This window comes from Choloepus didactylus, chromosome 3 (genome assembly GCF_015220235.1).
Source record: "Choloepus didactylus isolate mChoDid1 chromosome 3, mChoDid1.pri, whole genome shotgun sequence".
Taxonomy (NCBI): Eukaryota; Metazoa; Chordata; class Mammalia; order Pilosa; family Megalonychidae; genus Choloepus; species Choloepus didactylus.
In genome coordinates this window covers 78,845,342-78,869,050 of record NC_051309.1, presented here as the reverse complement: position 1 = coordinate 78,869,050, position 23,709 = coordinate 78,845,342, and the positions used below count along the sequence as shown (strand labels likewise).

The window sequence follows — 23,709 nt, the reverse complement described above, 5'->3', positions numbered from 1 at the left end:
ATGATGCCTTGATTTGGACTTTCTTTTAGCCTTTAAACTGTAAGCTAATAAATTCCCATTGTTTATGTCAACCCATTTCGTGGTATTTGCTTGAGCAGCCCAGGAAACTAAAGCAGTAATCATAATGACAAAATGGGTCATCCATCATTTTCCCTTCCTGCTCTGGCTCCTTTGACCAGGAAACCTCAGGCATGGCCTCCTGTTTCCTGATGGCCCCGCAAAATCCCATGATCATTCTGTGTCAGACTGTGCAAGGATTGATTTGCTAATGCAGAAAACATCCCTTTTCTGCTCTTGTCACCCTGTAACTAACCCCTCAAGCAACCCTGGGCCCCTTCTCTGCCCTGCTGTTCCCAATGGAGGGCTGCCTTACACTACAAAGTCTTAAAGACAATGTAACAAAATACCTATACTTGCCATTTCTGCTTGCTCCAAGATTGAGTGATGTCTATGGGAGGAGACCAGAGAGCAATGATAAACATAGCCCTAGGGAGGAACTCCAAGTTTTCCACGTGGATTTTCCTCTTGCTTTTCCGATCATTCACGTCTTCCCTACAGTTATGCAATAAAACTTTTTTTGGTATACTTTGAGGCTTTCCAGAAGCAAGATGGAAAAAACACAGAAATATGCTTTCCTTTAACTTGGGAATGCTAACAGTAGCTGCATTTATTGGCACCATTTTGACTACTGCACAGTCTCCAACTCCCTTCTATGATGTGTGCACTTTATTAGTCTAATGAAAAATGCTAAACACTTTGAACACTGAACTTTAAGTTCCCTGTAGTAGTCTGAATAATAACCCCCCAAGATGTCCTTGTCCCAATCCCCACAACCTGTGTATATGTCAACTTACATGGTAAAGGGGACTTTGCAGATGTGATTCAGTTAAGGACCTTGAGATGGGGAGAGTGTCCCAGGTGGGACTGATGTAATCACAAGGGTCCTTATAACAGGGATTTAGGAAGAGTTAGAGTCAGACAGAGGTAATGTGATGGAAGTTGAGGAAAAGAGAAAGAGATTTGAAGATGTGATGCTGCTGGCTTTGAAGATGGAGGAAGGGGGCTATGAGCCAAGGGATGTAGATGGCCTCTGGAATCTGGAAAAGGCAAGGAAATAGATCCTTCCCTGGGGCCACCAGAAGGAACCAGCCCTGTTGACACCTTGACTTGAGGCCAGTGACACTGGTTTCAGACTTTTGGCCCCCAGAACTATAAGGAAATAAATGTGTGTTGTTTTAAGCCACAAAGTTTGTGGTAATATGTTACAGCAGCATCAGGAAACAACAAACCATCACCCACCCAAATTAGATTACTTCTCCTTTGTCTCAGAAATTCCATAGCCACCACCCTCTCCCAGGTACTGCTTAGCATTTTACTCAAATGGTAACAACATATGAACACATTATTATGGTAACAACTACAAAAAGGAAGCTCTATCATTGTACTCCTTTTATGAAAAGAGAAAGTGAAGTTTGGTTTAATCAAGAAACTTGGCCTCAGGTCACAATTGTTAGATGGTGTTAGAGCCGGAATCTACTCCCAGGTCAGTCTGATTCTTCAGAGCCCATGTTCTTAACCACCATATCCTTCCTCCTACTTTCCACGTCCCAAGTTAACATGGTCTATGTCGGGTTTTTAATATTTACATTTAAAAAATTTTATCCTGAATGCACACATGCGGTATTCTGGATCAGAGACAGATTTTTTATCAGCTTCCTCATAGTAAGTAAGTATGTCAACCCCTGCTTGTCCCAGGCTTCACCTCCTGGATAATGCTACAAAAGCCCAGTTAATTGTCCTATTTGAGGAGCTGGACACTTTGGACCAGCGATTATTTTTCTCTACTTATAAAGGAGAAAGATGTAGCTGTCTTTCTCCCTCCCCTCCTGAAAGGTTTCCTTGGAAACATGATGGGCCTGAGTCCTAACTCTAACCCTTTGTATGTCCCCAGTGTCTCCACCTACATGATCCTTAGCTATCTCCAAGTACTGTGTCTTCATCTTTTTTAATATATAGATACATAGGGAGATAGAATTCCAATCACCCCAGCAACCTGGCACCTAGAGACCAAGTACTGGCTGTAACTAGTGAACATCTCGGAGAATGAGAAGTTTTATTATTTAGAATTCTTTTGCAATAAATGCAACAAAAGGCCACATATAGATGTTATTCTCATCATATGTGAAGAGTCTCGGGAGGCTAGGATTTTCTCTAGAATGTGAGGAATCCAGAAAGTTGCATTTCCCTACAGCCTAAAACATATGCCCCTGACTTGAGGTTAGGGACTCAATGCTGACATTTATGGAGCTTCCAGGATAGTTTGCATTCATGCACCTCTGTTCAGTTTACAAATTGCTTTTATATCTCATCTAATTCATCTCAGCAAATAACACTGGGGGTATGAAGGGACTCCTATACCTATTTTTCAAGGAGAAAATGGAGGCTCAGAGAAGTTGTTTCTTACCCAAAGTCACCCAGCTGTTTAGGACAAGCCTGTAAATGCTTCCAGTTCTTCAGGCCACCAACCCAGCCCTCTTCCCCTGTTTAAGGTTATAGACTAGGGTTCAAGAGCCCAAGAATAAGTCCTGAATCATAGATAACCACACACATTGCCTTGCCCTCCTTACATGTGCACAAACTTTCCTCCTTTACTGTTTTTGAGTGTGTTTTTTCCCAGACGACTTAGGTTATTTTCTTACCACGAGATACTGCCTTTGTTTCATGTGAAGTGGATATACTCCTGACATTCTGGGACACAAAAGTTCAAATTTATATGTTTAGAAAATATTTAATTGGGTAGTAGAAGAAAAAGCTGCAGATTTTTAAACCATCACAATTTTGTTACAAGCAAGGTCTCACTGCCAGACATACAGAAGCCAAAACTGAGACACTGGGATTTTGAGAAGAGAGGCCGAGACAAGGCTCAAATCTGTCTCCCCAATCTGAGAGTTAAGGGAGATTTTATTGGAGTGGGAGATGAGAGGTAGGGACAAGATTGGGGAGGTTTGACTTGACATAGTCCAATTGGTTAATTATAGAGCTGTCCATATGTGGTAGAGTGGATTTTAGGCCAGATCTTCCTTACTGAAGGACCTCTCATATTTGATCTGCTTCTGATGTCTACCTGTCCTTGTAATCTTGGTTCCAAGGGAGTTGACCTCTGTTTCTGGTGTCTCAAAGGTCACCTAAAGGGCAAGAGTCAGTGTTTTCTGTGCATGCTCAGGTTATATCAGCTGCAGTTGAACAAGCTCAGAAGAAAAGTTTACAGGAATAGAAGACCATGCAAACCAGTTTTGGCCTCCTCACGGTTTCAATACTTATGAAGCCCTGGAAAAGCATTAAATTAAAAAACAGCATGCATAGATGTTAGGGAATAAAATCCTTTCTCAATTTACCTTTACACAGATAAAGTACTTGGTGTTTTTTCCTTTTTTGTTTTCCCATTGTGCAAATTGTTTGAATTCTAAGGAAGAATCCACTTTACGAAAATTCAGCCCCCACCTTCATTAGAAGGGAGAAGAATGCATAGTTATTTGAAAAACCAATTAACAAAATAATTTTAATGAGAGCTCTTGTTATAATATCTATTAAAATTTGGAAATTTTTCAAGAGCTAGAACTGAACACCAGTTTAGTGATGGTGAAGAAATTATCAAGTAGTGGTCTGCTTGGACTTTGAGAAAGCATCAAATATACCTTCTTGAATAGGAGAGAAATAATGGAAGAACCAGTAGGTCACAGGCTTTAAATAAGCATGACCCATAGTTTGTTATACATTCACAACACTTTGGGTACTCACAAGGAACAAAAGTCGAGAAATAGAAAACAAAACTTAAGCATGAAATTTTTGTAAAAGCTTTATTTTCATGTTATTTGTAACAATGCATCAAGAAATACTTAAACTTTTCTATATCAAGACATAGAGAAACATTGCATAATTAATGATAAACAAGGCATTGTGCCTTACAAGGAAGACATAAAATGTCCAAGGGTTATTTAGAACATTGTAGCCTTTAAAGCTTCAACATCAGAAATATTGAACACATACTGTGAAATTGTTTCAATAAATAATTGACATTCTTCCATACAGTTACAAAAATAGATGTGCACATACATTCTGCTATCCTAACGGTGAGCTGACTATATTTCTTGGATGACCCCCTCTATTTACCTCCAGCCTGGAACACACTGGCTAGCATGATGCTAGACTCTCCAAAAAACATCAGTTTGATGAATGGAGAACATTTAAAACCCATCATCTTCAAAATACGTTAAGTCAGGACTGAACTAACTTTGGTTTAACATAAAAATGAACCTCAAAAATAACAGTACCGTGAATTATCAATCACATTCACATCTTTAAATATCAGGTAAGACATTAAAATACAAGCTTTTAAAAATAAATAAAATAAATACAGACAAATAAATAGAATCGAATTCTCATAGTAAATAGTCAAACACATTAAGCACTCCAGCTGTCCCCGGGAGCCACCTGTTTCTCTTCTTTCTCTTTGGCTCCTCTAAAGGTGGAACCTTCTGCAGGAAAAGTCACTGATGATCCTCCTCTCAACTGCTGCTGCCCCTATGCAGAAAAAATGGTTGTCATTAGTAGAGACTAAAAAAATCGACCGCATAGCCCTCTTCTCCTGCCTTAGATCCCTGACATCCTAGGATTTTCCGGATGAGGTTGCTTCCCCAGCCTTGTGCCCTAATTACTGCCTGTAACCACTGCTGCCCTGGGTGCTGTTTAATTAACAATGGGGCACCAGTGGTGACAACTGCATTATTGCCTCCAAACAGCCAAAACATATTGATTACTCTGGTATGTCACACTGGGCTAAAAATGGACATGCGTGTCCTCATTTAAGCCTCATAGTAAACCCATGAAGTAGCAGCTACTATTTTTCCCATTTTATTGAGATGCAAAGACATTAAATACTTGTCAGAATTCTGTTTTAGGTCTAACAGGAGGTGCCCCCGCCCCCCCATCCTTGAGCACAGGTGAGTCTAACTGCAAAATCCCTTCTCCTCACCACCCAGGTTGCCCAAAACAAGGGTTCCACATGGTTTTGAAACCAAAGAGGACCAGAGGTTAGCAGTTTGTTTTTTTAATAGGAAGGAGGCACTTTCACTTACTACTTTATGAACACACATTTGCCTACTCTGATTTGAAAGGAGATTTGCCACCAAGACAGATTAATGATCTTCATGTTTCACAAACTTATTGTGAACCACGACTTGAATCCTTCAGCTAACCCCAAGATTTCGCTAACATGATTTTTTTGGGAGGCAGATGCCAGTGTTTGTGACCAATGACTCCGGGCACAGATTGTAAATAAAAACCTTAACTCACCGGTTTAGCATCTTTTGGACGATTTTCTTAACCATGGGGGCTTCGGGGTTGAGACAAGCTTCCTGCCCATTCTTGAGAGTGGCTCTGCAGACAGAAGGGAGAATCCAAGTGAGGTCGGGCTGGGGAGTCAGGGGGCGAGCACCGGGAGGGTCGGGGTGACTGGCCGGGTAGCAGCAGCAGCGCGCGGCGGAACTTACATGACTTCGGTTTGGGCGCAGTGGGCTCCCGGGGCCGTCACCTTCACGCTTTCGATGTTCTTGAAGTGAATTCCCTGCACGGTCTGCAGGCAGTGGCAGCGCAGTTCAGAGACCACGGGAGCCCCTGGGGGAGAAAAGAGGTTAGCGGGGGTGTCTCCCGCCGGGCGCCCACCCGACCCCTGGCTGCAGGTAGGATCCGGGCTCCGGCTCCGAGTCTCACCTGCTGCGCGCTGGCCGGCGGCGAGCACGAGGAGCAGCAGCAGCGCGGCGGGGAGGAGCCGGGGGACCCGGGGGACGGCGGAGGTAGCGGCGCGGGCCATGGTGCTCAGCTCGGAGGGCGGGAGCGGCGGGTGTCTGGAGCGGGAGAGCTGGCTGTGGAAGGGCTGCCTGTGGTCCGGGTTCTGTGGCTCTTCGAGCTCGGGGACTTCCTTTTATCCATGGTCGTTTAGGCAAATCTAACGCCCCTCGGGCCAGGGAAATTCCCGGTCCTCCTGGCTGGTTCCCAGATTCCGGAAGGAAAGCGCCGGCTCCGCCTCCCGAAGTGGTGGGGGATGGAGGGGTGTGGGGGGAGGGAGCTCACCCGGTGCCTCCCCGCCCTGTCCTCCAGCTCCAGTGAACTACTGCACACTTTGGGATATTCACTTACTGGCCCCAACCCCAAAGCCGGCCGCGCTGGAGTAACGGACTGGGAGGGGGGACCGTGGGCGCCGAATGACACTTGGGCACGGAGCTGCCACTTTATTAGTGGAGATTTAGGCACCTTAAAGAATGTCAGTTATCAGAATTGGTGGGATTAAGGCGGGGTGGGGGGCGGGAGATCTGCGTCTCCATTTTTTACGTATGTACAGATATGCTTATTTTCTGATTTAAGATTTAATTTATATCTGCACGAATACAATCTGTTAAACATTATCTGTGATCTCAGATGACACATAAGAACTTCTGCCTTTTTCCTGTTTCTACAAGCACAAATAAATCACAGTTTGTGTCATATCTTACCACTAGGGTATGGAGAAGACCAACTTTTAACTTAGGACAAAATTTTGTAATACCTCCTAACTTCCTTCCTCTCTGAAATTCTGGAAGTTCCCAAACTCGATTAATCTACCAGTAGCACATTTTTTGTGAATGAGGGTATTAATTAATACACGAAATAGCAGTGGGTGGTCATTCTAGAGTTGCTGGGGGAAGAGGGTGCTGTGTTGGGCTCACAGGTCCACAGTTTCTAGTTTTGTCCAAGCACAGAAAAGGTCATAGTCATTAAATAACTGATGCCTGGTGAGAGTAGTACCCTTTATTCATCTAAGCAGCAAAAAGATGAAATATCCAAGGGTTAGATCACAAATCGGTTATTTCCAAGTTGTATGGACACAAATCTCATTTCATTTCTGTGTTACATGGATTTTCCTGTTGACAGTGATTTGATCCCCTCTAGAGAAACAATCGCTGACAATTTTGTTTTTCTGATTTCTAATAAGATATTTCACAAGCTGTTTACCCCAGCTTTTGCCATAACAGTAGTTCATTTTTCACCATGAGTTTTAATGTCCTTTGCTAGTAGTAGTTTCCATATGGTTCAGGTATGAATCTGGATTCAGATCTGTGATGTGCATAGGATATTCTGGCTGTAGAGAGGGAGCCAAGTGGGGAGTGGAGCAACCTCCAGGTGTCCACTACTCTTCACTGGATACCTGCTGTAGGAGTTTTGGCTCATCCAGTGACTGCTACCTGTCGGTGCCCTGTTTATCATCTGTTAAATAGAGATAAAGGGAAGCAGCTGCTGGGGAAGTCACAGACACACACTTAGCGACCATCTTCCAGACCTCACTTACTTGCCTCTCCCCGCTTTTCTATTGTGCTGTTTTCCAATCCACAGCCCCCAGAGATGTTAGGTCTAATGAAAAGGCTGGCCCAGACATTAAACCTTTGGGAACAAGCAGCCACATCTGCTTAACATGGCAGGAAACTCTAGTTGCAGGGCCCTCTCTTCCTGGGTTGTGTAAATTCCCTACCCTTGGCAGCATAGATTTGTCTCTCCTCTCTGAGGTGAAGTTCAGAACTGTCATCCACTGACCCTGACCTAAGCAGTTGGCCTCCCTGGGAGGCCACAATGGGAACTCTTCCCCTGCTCTTTTGGACCCTTTGTGCTGTGTAAGTCATAAAGTGGTCACTTGTTGAAAATTTCTGTTGTGCCTGAGCCTGTGTTCCCGCAACATACCGTGTAGCTACTCGCTCCACAGTATGTGCCTCATATATTCATCATAACAACCATTTTGAGGCACATACTGTACATAGTAAGTGCTATAAAGTAATTCTTCAATAAATAAAATAGAAATTGCTTTTTCCAATATTACCTCAGCAGAAACTCAGCTGGGGAGTAAAATCCTTGTTTACAGACAAGTAGTTACCAGTTTCATTCCCATGTTACAGATAAGAAAACTGAGTGGTGGGGAATTTGAGTATTTTGCACAAGGTTTCATTGTTAATAAAATCCAGGATTTGAGTTCTAAGCAGTGCAGCTTGAACTAGTATACTGTAAATTATTTTTTTCTGAATCAAGCAGTTGATAACTTTAGGATAATTGTTTTTTCTTCTTCTTTTAAATGTTATTCTTATGGTTAAATAGTTTAACTTCATCTTTCCTAAAGCTCAAAAGTAGCAAAGTGGTCAAAAGTCTCCAGTATTTTGCTTTATTTCCTTAAAAGCAAGAATTTTATTTTGTAGCATAAATATTATCAGCTTAAATTTTAAAAATCTATAACTATATTTATCTATCATCTATATATCTACCATCATGTATCTATCTATCTCCTTACTTTTCTGAATCAATCTATTTCACTTCAAAAAATCACCTGAATGGAAATGAATACTCTGACCTGGGACCTTTGTAGACCAGGAATTTTAGTGGACTTATATTTGCTGAGAGGAGGATTTCAGTTTTCTGCTGACCTAGTGTGGGCACTTTATATGTAATAACTGAAATACTTTGCCTTCAGCATTAACAGGAGGCTGAAGAGATTTTTATTCTCCTTATAATTTAAGAAAGCAGAAAATATTTGCTGATTGCCAAATCTCACCCAAATTATTGATGTAAGCAAATGCCCAGGATGAATAGAGCATCTAAGTATTTACAATAGCAGACCAAATGATGACACATTTCAAGAAGCAGCTCATATTTGTAGAATTATCTGTAACTTTATGCTTGACAATTGCCCAATAAAAATCAGTTACTACAAAATGAGCTACAGAAGAAAGGTTTTTCCCCTTCCTTAATATACCATGTCTCATAATTCAATTCCTGAGAGTCTCATATTAATTTTTTGGAAAATAAAAGCACAGGTACTCTGAAGCCAACTAAAATGTTCCAGCTCTTTCATGTTTCAACACGTGTCTTCCCTAGCCAGTTACTCATGGTATTAGCTTAACAACAGGTTTCTAGGCACAAACTTTAAACTCATACAATCAACAATGTTTCCAGGAATAGAATTATTCCTAAAATAGAAGCATTAATTGATAAATTCTGTTTTGTGCTACAATATTCATGATCTCTTTCAGATGTGATTGACACAGTCTTACATGCCTGTAAAATTTGGACTTGCTGGCACATCTTAAGCACTGTCCAGGCAGCCAGAAATATGGGCAGAGCAGTATTGCCGTACCCAGGCTGGCCTTGGGGAATTTAGCCATCACAACTGCTGCTCTGTTTTGCTTGCAATTACTGCTTCTGGTATAATGACTCTGGCTTTGAGAGTAGAAGAATGAAGATGTCTGAACTTGGCATTAAACCCTTGCATCCATCTACTTCTTTAGTCCAGAGCCCTTTGTAGATGCCAATGCTATCAGCAAGTCCAGCCTCTGGTACTGTTCAGGATTTTGCCTGGCTTCAATCCTTTCCCCTTCTGGTAACAGAACCCTGGTTTTCCCATGGGAACCATCTCTACTTCTTCCCATACTGGGTGGTTTGGCAGGGGGACCATACTCCAAAGCTCCAGGAGTGGTCTTCTGACCCAAAGTAGACCTTTCTGTCTGGGCCTAATGCCTAACTACCCTGACTGGCAGAAGGGTAAGCAAGTGAGATAAGCCTGGCCAAATCAAAATCATTCCCTGGAGTCCTTGTTGCTGGGAAATGATTGGGAAAACAAGCCCTCGCTTCTGGCCGGGTCAAAGCTGCTAGGACAGAAGGTTGGAACTCTTCCAATGTTTGGGGAAAGCCTGCCTAAAATAAAGCCAGCGTGGAGAAAAACAGGCTGACCTGGAGTGAGACTGATTGCCAAAGATAATTTTTGTACTCTAAGATCCGGTTTTATCTTATGTACTCATCAGTCTTTCAGCTTTATAGGTCAAATGATTCCTCTTTCCATTAAGTCAGTTTGAATTGGGTTTTTGTCACCAATTCCACTTTCTGCTACTGTTATCTTTGAAACCAAAGAAGTGTTTGTACTCAAGTTTAATCCTTTTCTCAATTTGATTCAGCATTTTCATGGAGCAATTTCTCAGTAAGTATAAGCTGGGAATGTAATTCAATGTTGGGGATAAAACAAGGAAGAAAGTAGACTTTGCTACCCTCTAACTCTCAAAGTAATAGGGGAGATAAATGTATAAATGGAAGATTTTGGGAAAGCCTGCTAACCACCATGATAATCCTATCCCAGGGTATTAGGAGCAGGGAGGGGCACCTAAACAACTCTTTTGGAGTTAGTTTGTGAGAGAAGTCAGAGAAGATTTCCTCCTGTAAGAGATGCTCACAGGCATGAATCTTAAAAGATGAGTAGGAGTTTTCCAGGTAAATGGGGAAACACTGAGGGGTGGGAACCATTCCAGAAGGAGAGGACCATGTAAGCAAAGGCATGGAGGCTGGGAAGAGAATGATAAATACTGGGAGCAAGTAGCTCATGTAGCTGGAGCTCTCCTTGTGAACAGAAAGAGGGGGAGAGACTGAGGCAGGAGGAGGAGGCAGGGCTCAGGCTCTGGAGACCAGTTGTGCCTGAAGGATCCTGCTGGACAGCCAGGAGCCAGTTTAGGTGTTGCCTGCACTGGGAAGCCTCTACATGCCTCTTGAGGTGTTTCCACGGTCTTTATGCACAGATCACACTGTGACCTTTATTGACTATCATGGGAAAGATAAGAATACCAGGGTGTCTTTTTTTTTTTTTTTTTCAGCCATTTTCATTATTGTAAAATATAACATACAAACAGAAAGGTGTAAGCTTTCAATGTACAACTCAACAAGCAGTTATATAAGTAATTTAAAAAATTGTTACGGGTTATAGTCCCACAGTTTCAGTTCTTTCCTTATTATGAAATATAATATATATATATAGAAAGAAGAATTTCAAAGCACAATTCAATGAGTAGTTATAGAGCAAATTTCAAAGGCTGTTATAGGTTACAGTTCTACCATGTCAGTTACCTCCTTTCAGCTATTCCAACACCTCAGCATCTAAATACATATATATATATTTATATAAAGTTTCAGTATTCATAGACCTTTGTTAAATCTTTTCTTGTTTGTTGCTACTCCTTCCTCTCACTTAATATTTTTCTCCATCTACGGGGATATCTAAACAGTCAACACTGTAACTTGTTCATATTGAAAGGGGGTATCGACATTGTAGGGAAGGGGGCTGCATCTGATTGTTGATCTTAAAGAGGCTGTTGCCTCTGGGTTTTAGGACTTGTGTGGCATAGGAACACTCTGGTAGATTTAAGTTTCTGAAAGATAAAACTCAGTGAGCGAATCTTTTATAGAATCTCAGGTAGGGATCTAGGTATTTGGGGAGTACTTTTGGTAAAGGCATGGCATACTGTGGCTATTTGGGATGTCTATCTGGAGCTTACGTAAGAGAAACCTCCAGGGTAGCCTCTCAACTCTATTTAGGATCTCTCAGCCACTGTAACTTCATCTTGTTACCTTTCTTTTCCCCCTTTTGGTCAAGTAGACATTTTCAGTTCCTGGCTCCCAGGGCCACGCTCATTCCTGGGAGTCAGGTCCCATGTCTCAGGGAGATTCATTCCCCTGGGAGTCATGTCCCTCATTGGGGGGAGGTTAATGAATTGATTTGCTGAGTTGGGCTCAGAGAGAGAAAGGCCACATCTGAGCAATGAAAGAGGTTCCCTGGAGATGCCTTTTAGGTGTAATTACAGCAGGGCTCAGTCTCCCATTTACAACTCTTAAGTTTCACAAGAGCAAACCTCAAGTTGAAGGCTTTATTTATTAAGTAGTGGGTTGCTAATTTTACTTAATGTATGTTCTATCCCAAGAAAAACGGTCAAATTTCTTACATTATCTTCACTTAGTTGTACAATCATCATCACTCTCAACTTTAAACAATTATCGTAACATAATACATCCCTTAGCTCTTATCAGCTGCTAATTATTCATCTCTAGTATTAGTGTACTGTTGGTAAGATATTCCTATCAAATATAGTCTTTAACATGTAATGGGTAGTTTTTCCATACCACTGTTGTTAACCCTCTGTACCAGTATCATACTTTATAAGTGTATCCTGCTAACACTTATTTAGGTTTGTGGTGCTACTTTGTGGGTTCATGCCTTTGAACAACCATTTATGAAGATGTTTACCTTCAATATGTCACTGATACTTATAAGCCCTTTAATGAATCATAGTCACACCTGACCATTCCTGTACCATTAAGTTCACCCTCATTATCATATCTGTACATATTAGATTATCATTCCCCCTTCACTAGCTTCTGTCTATCTCTAGGTCCCTTATGTTTACATTCCAGGAAGTCTTAAAGGTTCAGTGTATGGGCAGAAAGTGAGAAGATGTTGAATATTATTTAAAAACATATGTATTAGGCACATAAAACATACAAGAGACTGAGGCCAGTTTTGAAAGACATGTAAAGTCAGATACAGTGAAGCTCCTTACATGAAGTCTTCAGTATCTAACCTGCACATTTCCTTCTGCTAAATACCTATTTTTTTTCTATTCCTGTAGTAAGGACTTTCTGATGGTTTCTGCAATCTGTAATTACTTAAATACATTGCAGTTGCTACTGATCACCATCTAATGTTAGATTTGGAAAGTATTCCAAGTATTTTCTTAAAAATAGATTTTAATATAAACTTTGCATTTCCATTTTCTTAAAATTGTTTTCTAAACCTTTGTGGAAGTAATATTGAGTAATTAAATTAAATTAAAATAAATAATGTAATACAAAGATACCTGGGATTGCCAAAATTACAAAAGAATGTTTCACAAAGGAAATATAGGAAATGTGGAAATATCTCCATGGAAATATTTTACGTTGTGGTTATAACAGGGGTGAAAGCACCAGGATGATTCTGGCATTGTGGAAGCAAAATTAAGGAAGTTGAGAGATGAGTTAAAAACCACAGTGAAGATATCATGCACAGGAGAAAGATGCATATTTCAGCTGGAAAATGACAAATCATCATAAAAACTTGATGGTCAGCAAAGGTCCACTGTAACATTTCAAAGATTTGACATATGTTGACATATTCTTTATGACCATGTATGTTCTCTGTTAATAAATGTTCCCTATGTGTTGGAAAAAAAAATATGTTCTATACAATCGTTGGGTGAAATGTGCTATGTATTTCACTCAGGGCAAGTTGTTTGATCATGTTGCTTAACACTTCAATACCATACTGATTTTTTACTGCCTTGTCAATCAAGTATTGAAGGAGTTTGTTAAAACTTTAACTATGATAATGGATTTGTCTATTGCTTCTTTTAGTTCTCTCAATTTTACTTTATATATTTTGATATTATGTAAGTTCATAAAAATTAGGGTTGCTTGGTCTCCTGTAGAATTGCTACCCTTTTCGTTTTGAATCAGCTCCTTTATCTCTAATACTACTTCTTTCCTTAAGGACTAATATATTAATTATATATGAATACTACCACTATTACTAATAATTAATATATTAATATATCCATGTCCAGTTTCCTTCAGTTAAGTTTTTGCATTGTATAATACTATCATTCTTTTAATTTCTGAGTCCTAATGTTTTAAATTTGTCTTTTTTGAACAGCATAGAGTTGTGTCTTATTTATAGTCTGACAATTTTTAAATTTGTCTTGGAGTGTTTATTCCATTTACATTTCTTAATAAGGTTGGATTTCAGACTATCATTTTGCTATTTGTCTTCTATTTGTCCCATAATCTTAAAAAATAAACTTAAATTTGGAATCATTTTTGATTTACAAAATAATTGTGTGATAACACAAGGAGTTCCTATTAACTTTTGCCTAATTTCCCCTACTGCTAACATCTTACATAATTATGGTACATTTGTCATAACTAAGAAATTAACATTGGCACATTGCTATTAACTAAATTCCAATCTTTATTGAAATTTGAGCAGTTTTTCCACTAATATCCCTTGTCTGTTCTGGGATCCAATCAAGGATATCACATTTCATCTAGTTATTATGTTTCCTTACTTTCCTCTCATCTGTGACAGTTTTTTAACTTTTTATTGGTTTTTATGACCTTGACTGTTTTGAAGTGTACTGGTTAGTTGCATCATAAAATTCTTTAATTTGAGTTTTTATGCTGTTTTTCTCATGATTGTACTGGGTTCATGGGTTTGGGAGAAGAACATCGAGACGAAGTTCCCTTCTCATCACATCATATCGGAGACACATCACATGACAGATCTCATCACATGATAGCCACAGTACATAACTAGTGATGTTAACCTTGCTCACTTGGTTAAGGTCGTATTTGCCTAGTTACTTCATTCTAATCTATTTTCTAGTCTATTCATTGGAATCAAGTCTCTATGTCCCACCCACACTCATGGGGGTTGGGGAGAGGAATTAAGTCCCACCTTCTGGAGGGTGGAGAATTTACTAATATTATAGGGAATTCATCTGTTGTTTTTTTTTCCTTTACTCCTTCATTACTGTCTTTTTTGTGTGTGTTATTCAGGTATTTTCTTTTATTCCATTTGATCTTCTTTTCAGATTTTTAAATGTAAAATATTACATTTATTGGTGGTTGCCTTAGAAATTTCAATATATGTCCTTCCCACAGTTCACTTTTCTTAACTTAATACTTAATACTTTCTCCAGCAATTGAAGATACATTACATGCTAAATACAGTCATCTCCCTACCTGCTGTTTGTGCTATTTTTCGCCTATATTTTACTCTACAAATTTAGTTTTCTCCATAGGTCCTTACTATTATTGTTGTTCTAAATACTTGTTTCCATACACCCATATGTTTACCATTTCTGATTCACTTTATTCCTTCCTGCATATCCAGGCTTCCCTCTGGGAACATTTTCCTTCAGCCTTAAGAATTTTCCACTGTATTATTTGCAGTACTGGTCTGTAGGTACAAATTATCTTGGCTTTTGTTCTTTTCTGAAAAGTGCTTTATTTCATCTTTTAAAAAATCAATTATAAAGAGGTATGGTTTATATATATTAAAATGCACTGATTTTAAGGCTATAGTTCAATGAGTTTTCACAAATGTGTTCAATTGTGTAACAATCACCATAGTCAAAATGTAGAGCATTTCCTTCATCCCATAAAATTCCTTTATGCCCATTTGTGGCCAATTGCCTCCCACGACCAGCCACTGATCCCAGGAATCTACTGATCTGCTTTTTGTTTCTCTAATTATATATGTCTTCTAAGAGTTTCATAAAAATAGAATCAAACAGTATGTATTCTTTCTTATCTGTTTTATTTTACTCAACATGATTTTTGGAGGTTTATTAATATCACTGTCTGTATAAAGTAGTTTCTTTTTATTGCTGAATATTATTCCATTATATCAATATACCCCAATTTGTTCATCCATTCACTGGTTGATGGGCATTTGGGTTATATCCAGTTATTGGCTTTTTAAAATAAAGCTGGTATGAGTATTCATGAACAAGTCTCAGTGCAGGCATATATTTTCTTTCCTAATGGATAAATATCAAGGAGTGGAACTGATAGACATATTAGTTTTCTAATTCTATATAACAATTTACCACAGTGACTAGGAAAAAGAAACACTTTTTGTCTTACAGTATCTGTGGATCAGTAATGTGGGAGCAGATTAGCTGGGTGGCTCTGGCTAAGGGTCTTCCATGGAGCTGCAATCAAAGTGTAGGCTGGAGCTGTGGTCATCTGAAGGCTTGACCAGGTAGTTGTGGGTAGGGTGGGGAAGGATCTCTTTGCAAGCTCATGCATGCCACAGCAGGAGGACTCAGTTCCTCACCCCAAGGACCACTACATGGAGCTGCTACATGATAGCTAACATCTCGAACTAGCAATCTGAGAGAGAGAGCATGACAGCAGCCAAAGTGAGTTTGATGACTCAGCCTTGGAAGTGACATACTATCACTTCTGTCATATTTTATTTGCCACACAGACTAACCCTGATACAGTGTGGAGGTGCATGAATACCAGGAGGTGAGGATCATTAGAAACCATCTTGGAGGCTGGCACAATACTTAAGAAGCATTAGCACAATTTTGAACTCAGTGATCAGTATCTCAGTTGGATCTTTATACTGATGAAATACTAGGTAATTCGCTTTTCCTGCTATTTTACTAATTGCACAAATCGAAGTTTTAGAAAGAATCCACTTTACCACCATTTTGCTCCTAGCCTCCGTTGAATGCGAAAGAATTCCATGATTGTTTGAAAGTTCATTAAACAAAAGCATCTAAATGGGAGCCCCTGTTTAAATATTCATAAAAATTTGAAAGTTTTTAAAGAACTAACTTTAAATAATGAGTTGACAGTGTGAAAAACAGCTATATTTTATATAAAATGTGGATTCTCAAGATAGTGGTGTGTATTTTTTAATAGCATCAAATATTCCTTCCTCTCTTATTGAATAAGAGAGAATTCTTATTATCTTATCAGGAAGTGCCAGCCAGAAGCAGGCATAAACTTAGGCAGAGCCTAAACTCTGTGCAATAGCTTGGACACCCAGGAGGGACAAATGTGCAAGAAGAAAAAAACAAAACTTAAGTATGATATTTTTGAAAAAACTTTTATTTTCATGTTATTTATAAAAATGTAACAATAATTATTATAACTTCTTTGTACTAAGACATACAGAAACACTGCATAATGAACATTAAACAAGGCATTATGCCTTACAATCAAGACATAAAATGTCCAAGGGATGCTTCAACATAAGAATGTTGACCACAAACTGTGAAATAATTTCAATAAATAACTGACATTCTCTTCAACAAATACAGAAATAGATGTGCACACACATTCATCTACTCTAACAGTGATCTCACTACCTGTTTGCTTGGACGTTCCCCCCACACCCACCCCATCAGAGAGGCTGGCACTTGAAGGGTTCTCAATAAATATTAGCTTAATGAGACGTTTGAAACCCATCATCTTCAAATCAAATAAATAATGAGGACTAAACGAATTCTGACTGAACACATTCATGTCTTCAGATACTAACATGTAAAATATTAAAACACAAGCTTTGAAAAATAAATAAATAAATAGATACATTAAAAAACAGAACTCTAATAAGAAACATTCAAACACATTAAGCCCAGTGCAGATATCCTCAGACGCCAACTGTTTTTCTTCTTAAATTTTGGGTTCTGTGAAGGCAGAGCTGCTTCCTCCTTCTCTCTAGGTCAGTTATTGCTGCCCCTGTGGGGAGAAAATGGTTAGTGGTGCAGGTGTTAAGGAAAGCTGCCCTTCTTCCTGCTCCACCCCCTGAAACTTGGATGGATTTCTGCTTTCAGCCTTGTACAAGGAAAGGTGGGGCCGTATACCCTGCTCTGTATAGCAGGGATCTTGGACTCTTGAATGTTTTTTTTTGAGGAAAGGAGGTGCTGTGGACTCAACTATATTACTGGCTTGAGAAAACCAAAATGTATTGCTTGGTATCACACTGGGCTAAAAATTGACATTCCGGATCTCACTTAAACCTCAAATTGACATTCCGGATCTCACTTAAACCTCGTAGCAGAAGCCTTGAGGTAGCTACTATTATCTTCTCCATTATAGTGAAGCTCCAGAGATGAAATAACTCTTTCAAGTGCACACAACTAATGGGTAGACTTGCACTCTGGCGGGTCTCACGTTTTTAATACTAAAGAAGTCTCTGCTTTTTTAGTATTAGAGGCCCCTGTTGCCCAAAATCAAGGTTCTGCTTTTCGGATCTTAAGTCCATGAGTGACTGCAAAATTCTTCTGTGGGAAAAATTTTAGCATGATTATTCTCCTAAATGAGAATTTTAATGAATGCAGATTTACCCACATTCATTTGAATAGTGTTTCAGGGTGGGGATGGTGGTCACTGGAGATACCCCTCTGCCACCAAAGCCGATTAGTGATCTTCATGACAAAGTTGTTGTGACAATCAATGATTTTTCAATCCTTCAGCTAACCCCAAGATTTCCCTAATTTAATTTTCGGTAGGCAGATGCTAGTATTTGTGACCAATGACTTAAGGCACAGGTTGTAAAAATAAAAAAAACACAACTCACCGGTTTAGCATCTTTTGGATGATTTTCTTAACCATGGGGGCTTCAGGGTTGAGGCAAGCTTCCTGCCCATTCTTGAGAGTGGCTCTGCAGACAGAAGGGAGAATCCAAGTGAGGTCGGGCTGGGGAGTCAGGGGGCGAGCACCGGGAGGGTCGGGGTGACTGGCCGGGTAGCAGCAGCAGCGCGCGGCGGAACTTACATGACTTCGGTTTGGGCGCAGTGGGCTCCCGGGGCCGTCACCTTCACGCTTTCGATGTTCTTGGGGTGAATTCCCTGCACGGTCTGCAGGCAGTGGCAGCGCAGTTCAGAGACCACGGGAGCCCCTGGGGGAGAACAGAGATCGGTTAGCGGGGGTGTCTCCCGCCGGGCGCCCACCCGACCCCTGGCTGCAGGTAGGATCCGGGCTCGGGCTCCGAGTCTCACCTGCTGCGCGCTGGCCGGCGGCGAGCACGAGGAGCAGCAGCAGCGCGGCGGGGAGGAGCCGGGGGACCCGGGGGACGGCGGAGGTAGCGGCGCGGGCCATGGTGCTCAGCTCGGAGGGCGGGAGCGGCGGGTGCCTGGAGCGGGAGAGCTGGCTCGGGGAGGGCTGCCTGTGGTCCGGGTTCTGTGGCTCCCTGAGATCGACGACCTCTTTTTATCCATGACCGGGTGGGAAAATCCCGCGCTTCGAGGACCGGGGAAATTCCCAGCCCTCCTGGGTTGTTCCCAGATTCTGAAAGGAAGGCGCCGGCCCCGCCTTTGGGGTGGAGGGCGGAGGGGGTGCCCACCCGGTGTCCTCGCCGCCTTGTACTTCCACGTGATTCCCTTTTTTTACTTCCCTCAAACGCCAAAGCCAGCCGCCCTGCAGTGACCGCCTGGGGGTGGGTGGGGGGCCGTGGGCGCCGAGTCACATCCACACGCGAGCTAGGGGGGGTCAGGCCGGATGGTCCGCGGGCCCACGGACTGGTGACAGGACTGCGCCACACCTTTAGAGGAGACAGTGATTCTCTAGAAGGCCCTTCATGTTTGGGGACTGGAGCGATTAAAGCTGGAAATGGGAGCCTGACTTACCTATCCTTGTTCTCTCTTACCTTGAGTTTTGTAGATTCCATGTATCTCTGAAATAAACCCAGTGTTTAAAAATACATCTATCTCAGATGAAACTTAAAAACGCTTGTCCCGTTTCTGGTGTTCTAGGATCTCAAATAAATCAGACTTTGTATCAGGTTTTTCCACGGTGGGGTGAGGGGACAGCTCATTGTCTCAGGTTAATTCAGTGTTTATTTCAGGATTCAGTGTTGTAATCTCTCATTCTTCAGGTCCGAAATTCTGGAACTTCCCAAACTCTCGTAGTTCCATGAGCTTCACCTTCTTGTTGTATAGGAAGGTTTGTTTTGATTCGTGAAAGTCATTCCGGATCTTCCAGGGGCTGTGTAGGGCTCTGGAGGGCCACTTTTTAGTAAAGTCTGTGGACAGAAAAGGACATAGACACCAGAAGGCGGTGCCTACGGGCACTTGTCCCCTTCCTCCTCTAAGCAACAAACATGCATTTTTGTGAAATAGATAGATCTTAGATTAGTTGTATAATTCCATTTCCACGTGGTCTGAACTTTCCTGTCTCCTGGGATTTGATTCCCTCTTGAGAAACAACTGTCTATTTATTTTAGCTCTTTAATTTCAATAAATCATTTCAAGATCTGTTTAGCTGATGCCTTCCCACTTGGTGGTACACTTTTCACCAGCAGTTTCAATGTCCCTTGTTGGACTAAACTGTAAGTTCTAGAAGGTTTATGTGTAATTCTCCAGGGTGAAAACAGATGTGTGAGAGATGCCTCGCTGCCGGAGAAATGCTGGGAAGAGGCAGCTGGAGGAAGGAGTGGAGACTTCCCTGTTGCTGCGTCATAGAGAGGAGAACTGTGAGTAAAGCCATGCAGCTGGGGCTGAAATCTCAGCTACACCACTTACTTGATGCATGTTTGTTGGCAATTTATTTAACCTCTCTCTGCTCAAATTTCTCGTCTATAAACTAGAAATAGTCTATAATAATAGTGCTTGCTTCACGCAATTAAATGTGTTAATGTTTGTAAAGCATCTGCACTTGGTGCTATATAAATATTTGTTAAATAAACAGAATAGAATTAGTGTTTTACACCCTTACCTAAACAGAAACAACTTGTGTAAACAGGAAAACAATGCTTTCAAAGAAACATCTTCTAATGTATCTTTTAAAATTTCAGTATCAGGAATTTTGAAAGGAGAGAGCATCTGTGTGTTTAGGGGATCTCAGAATAGATATTTTAATTCATCATTTGTTTGAAATTTTATTTTCAATTACTTTCCCTATAAAATCAGAATAAGGGTAAAAATCTCCCCAGCCCATTTATTGGAAACGATTTCAGAAATGCCCAAGAAATGGCCTCAGGGAAATAACAGCTGGCTGGCCAAACCTCATCTGTTTCTTGGAACTAAAGAAAAATTGAAAGTATTTGCTGCAAAGTAGAACTTCAGTTAATCTTCAGTAGCAGCCAAAAGGATGAGACTCGTCAAGAATTAGCCCATTATCTGTAGGATCATCTCAATGTGACTCCTAGAATTTGCTTAATCAAAATCATTTGCTTTCAGAGAGGAAATAGGGGATTTTTTTTTTCTTTCCTAATATATCACTTTCCATGATTTAATACATCACAGCCCTATACTAAGTTTCATAAAATTTTAAGAGCACCTGAGTTACCAAACCTTCAATGATAAATGGATTCTTCTTCTTTTTACATATTCTGTATGCCACATTTATATGCACAAGCTGTATACCCATGCAATCACTAATCCAATGAAGTTATCTCTACAACAGTTCAGTTTACTAAATTCCACTTTTTTTTCCATTTTACTCTGCAATTTTTACTGTATTTTTCAAATACAACTAATATAGTTTAACGTGCCTGCCAAATCTAGGCTTGCTGCTCCATGCTGAGCACTGACCTTGCTATTTGGGCAGCTATAGTAAATGGTGTGACTCTGCTTTACCCTGGCTTGCCTTGAGGACTTTGCTGACATGACTACTACCTCCCTTCCTCCCATTTCCTAAAACTTATTGTCATGTAATGGTTCTGCTCTGGAGGGTGTGGGAGGGGATGAAGATATCTGAGCATGTCATTCAATCCCCAAATTCATTTATCTCTCTGTCCAAGGGCACTCAGTCAATATCTTAGTCAACCAACTCTTCTAATCTCCAATACCTCTGCTGTTTCTACCTGTCTGGTATCCTTCCACCTCTTCTGATAACAGAATCCTGGTTTTCCTTTGTAAATCTTCACCACTTGCCTCATGGGTCCATGTGATTAAGGTGGGATGACTCCACTTCTGAGTTCAAGAGGGGGAGCTTGTGACCCCAAGGCAGTGTTGGCCACTCCTTCCTGCCTGTGCCCTCTCATGGGTTCAGAGTTGAGTACATGACTTAAATTTGACCAAATAAGAGATGATACTGGTTTTGCTGGAACAGAGGAAATAGAAAGCTTTTGATTCTTGATGGAATTGCTTAACTGCCAAGACAGAAATCTGGAGTCTTGCCATTAGTTGGGGAGAACCTGCCTGAGGATGGAACTAGCACAGAGGAAAGCATCCTGACTTGCACAGAGTTACTGAGGATACTGTATGGGCATCTGAATCTAGCTTTGCTTTGTCTAATCCATTGGCCTTCAGTTGTCATATAGCCAGTAGATTCTCTTTCCTTACTAAGCCAGTGTTTCCATCACTCACAGGTGAATGTCCTGACTAATATTCCATATTTCATATAACTGCTGAAGTTATACTTCTAATTCTGATTTGATTTCTTCGCTATTTAAATCCTTCCTTCCCTTCCTTTCTCCAGCTTTTCATTGTTAATTTAGTGTTTATGAATTTGGAATCAAGATAGAGCAAAGGGATGTAAAAAGGTAGAAGATGAATTCCATTACCACCAAACTCTAGATCTAATAGAGAAGACAGACATATAAACAGAAAATTATGAAGTTGCTTGGTAAGGCCCATGATGAAATATGTCCAGGGTATTATAAGAGCACAGAGATTGGACACCTATCCTTGCTTTCTCAAGGGGGTAAGCAGAACTCTCAGAGAGAAACTTCACAGAAGCCACTCTGGGGCAGTGGTCTCTTGAGTTGAGTCTTAAAGGGTAAGTGGGATTTTCCAGGTGAATGGGGAGATTGAAGTTTAGGAGGAATATTCTAGAGGAAGATGACAAAAAGAGCAAAGGCATCGAGGCTAGAATGAGCATGTGTCCTGGGAGCAGCAGGCAGTTCATACAGCCAGAGCGTAACCTGTGAGGCAGAAAGAAAGGGGATGGAGGCAGAAAGTCACTGAAGACTGTGTGAGGACTCTGTCCATTACTCAGGAAGCAGTTCAGATGTTACCACTGGTACCAACTCTCAACATATCTTGAAAGGCACTAATAGGAATGTAAGACTCCACCATGAGCTGTCAAAGCTTCGCTCTGTCATCAAAGGACTTGAGCAATGCTTTTTTTTTTTTAAATTCAATTTCATTGAGATTGTTCACATACCATACAATCATCCAGAGTGCACAATCAGTTGCCCACGGTACCATCATACAGCTGTGCCTCCATCACCACAATTAATTTTTTTTCAATTTTTAGAACACTTTCATTACTCCAGAAAAGAAATAAAAGCAAAAAAGAAAACTCAAATCCTCCCATACCTCTTATCACCACCCTCCATTATTGACTCATAGTATTGGTATAGTACATTTGTTACTGTTGATGAAAGAATATTAAAATACTACTGACTGTAGTACATAGTTTGCAAATAGCTATAATTTTTCCCTATATACCCCTTGTTCCAGTTTGCTACTGCTGCCAAAATGCAAAATACCAGAAATGGATTGGCTTTTATAAAGGGGGTTTATTTGGTTACAAAGTTACAGTCTTAAGGCCATAAAGTGTCCATGGTAAGGCATCAACAACAGCGTACCTTCACTGAAGGATGGCCATTCAAAATGTCAGTGTCACCTTCCAATGGTCATCTTCAAAATGCATCTCTCAGCTGCTGCTGCCAGTTCCTTCTGTCTGAGCTCTTATATAGGGCTTTAGTAAGCTAATCAAGGCCCACACTGAATGGGTGGGGTCACACCTCCATGGAAATTATCTAATCAGAGTTATTACCTACAGTTGGATGGGTCACATCTCCATGGAAACATCCTAATCCAAAGGTTCCAACTTAATCAACACTAATATGTCTGCCCCCACAAGATTGCATCAAAGAACATAGCTTTTTCTGGGGGACATAATATATACAAACCAGTACCCCCCCTCTATTATTAATGTCTATTATATTGTCCTACATTTGTTGTAGTTCATGAAGGAGATTTCTAATATTTGTACATTTAATTGTGGACATTGTCCACCACAAGATTCACTATTTTAACCTCCAACTTTCCTTCTGGTGACATACGTGACTCTAAGCTTCCCCTTTCCACCACATTCACACCAGCCAGCACTGTTAGTTATTCTCACAATAACTTGCTACCATCACCTCTGTCCATTTCCAAACACTTAAATTCAACCTAGTTAAACATTCTGCTCATAATAAGCAACTGCTTCCCATTCTTTAGCCTTGTTCTATATCCTGGTAACCTATATTTCATGTTTATGGGTTTACATATTATAATTAGTTCATATCAGTGAGACCATACAACATCTGCC

The 23,709-nt window shown here is 40.6% G+C and overlaps 2 protein-coding genes and 1 long non-coding RNA gene across 4 annotated transcripts in view; 1 reads left to right on the top strand and 2 right to left on the bottom strand.

Moving 5' to 3' along the window:
- Positions 1-3,840: 3,840 nt before the first annotated feature.
- On the bottom strand, positions 3,841-5,983 carry LOC119528667 (growth-regulated protein homolog gamma-like). 2 transcript variants are annotated; one of them, XM_037828971.1, is made up of 4 exons: positions 5,770-5,965; positions 5,550-5,673; positions 5,353-5,436; positions 3,841-4,581 (listed from the first exon to the last, which is right to left on the bottom strand). In XM_037828971.1, exons 1-4 carry the CDS (start codon positions 5,867-5,869, stop codon positions 4,566-4,568), a joined length of 324 nt encoding a protein of 107 aa, XP_037684899.1. In that variant the 5' UTR covers positions 5,870-5,965; the 3' UTR covers positions 3,841-4,565. The 2 variants fall into 2 exon arrangements, with proteins under 2 accessions (XP_037684899.1, XP_037684897.1); XM_037828969.1 differs by having other exon boundaries at positions 3,841-5,436; positions 5,550-5,983.
- Positions 5,984-16,530: 10,547 nt separating this feature from the next.
- On the bottom strand, positions 16,531-18,693 carry LOC119529515 (growth-regulated protein homolog gamma-like). The gene is made up of 4 exons (XM_037829972.1): positions 18,444-18,693; positions 18,220-18,343; positions 18,023-18,106; positions 16,531-17,181 (listed from the first exon to the last, which is right to left on the bottom strand). The coding sequence occupies exons 1-4, from the start codon at positions 18,541-18,543 to the stop codon at positions 17,166-17,168; spliced, it is 324 nt and encodes a 107-aa protein (XP_037685900.1). The 5' UTR covers positions 18,544-18,693; the 3' UTR covers positions 16,531-17,165.
- Positions 18,336-23,709, top strand: part of LOC119529516 — a 72,464-nt gene continuing 67,090 nt past the window's right edge. Inside the window, exons 1-2 of the long non-coding RNA XR_005215882.1 lie at positions 18,336-18,412; positions 19,806-19,915. This is a non-coding gene — a long non-coding RNA (uncharacterized LOC119529516). The remainder of the gene's footprint in view (positions 18,413-19,805; positions 19,916-23,709) is intronic.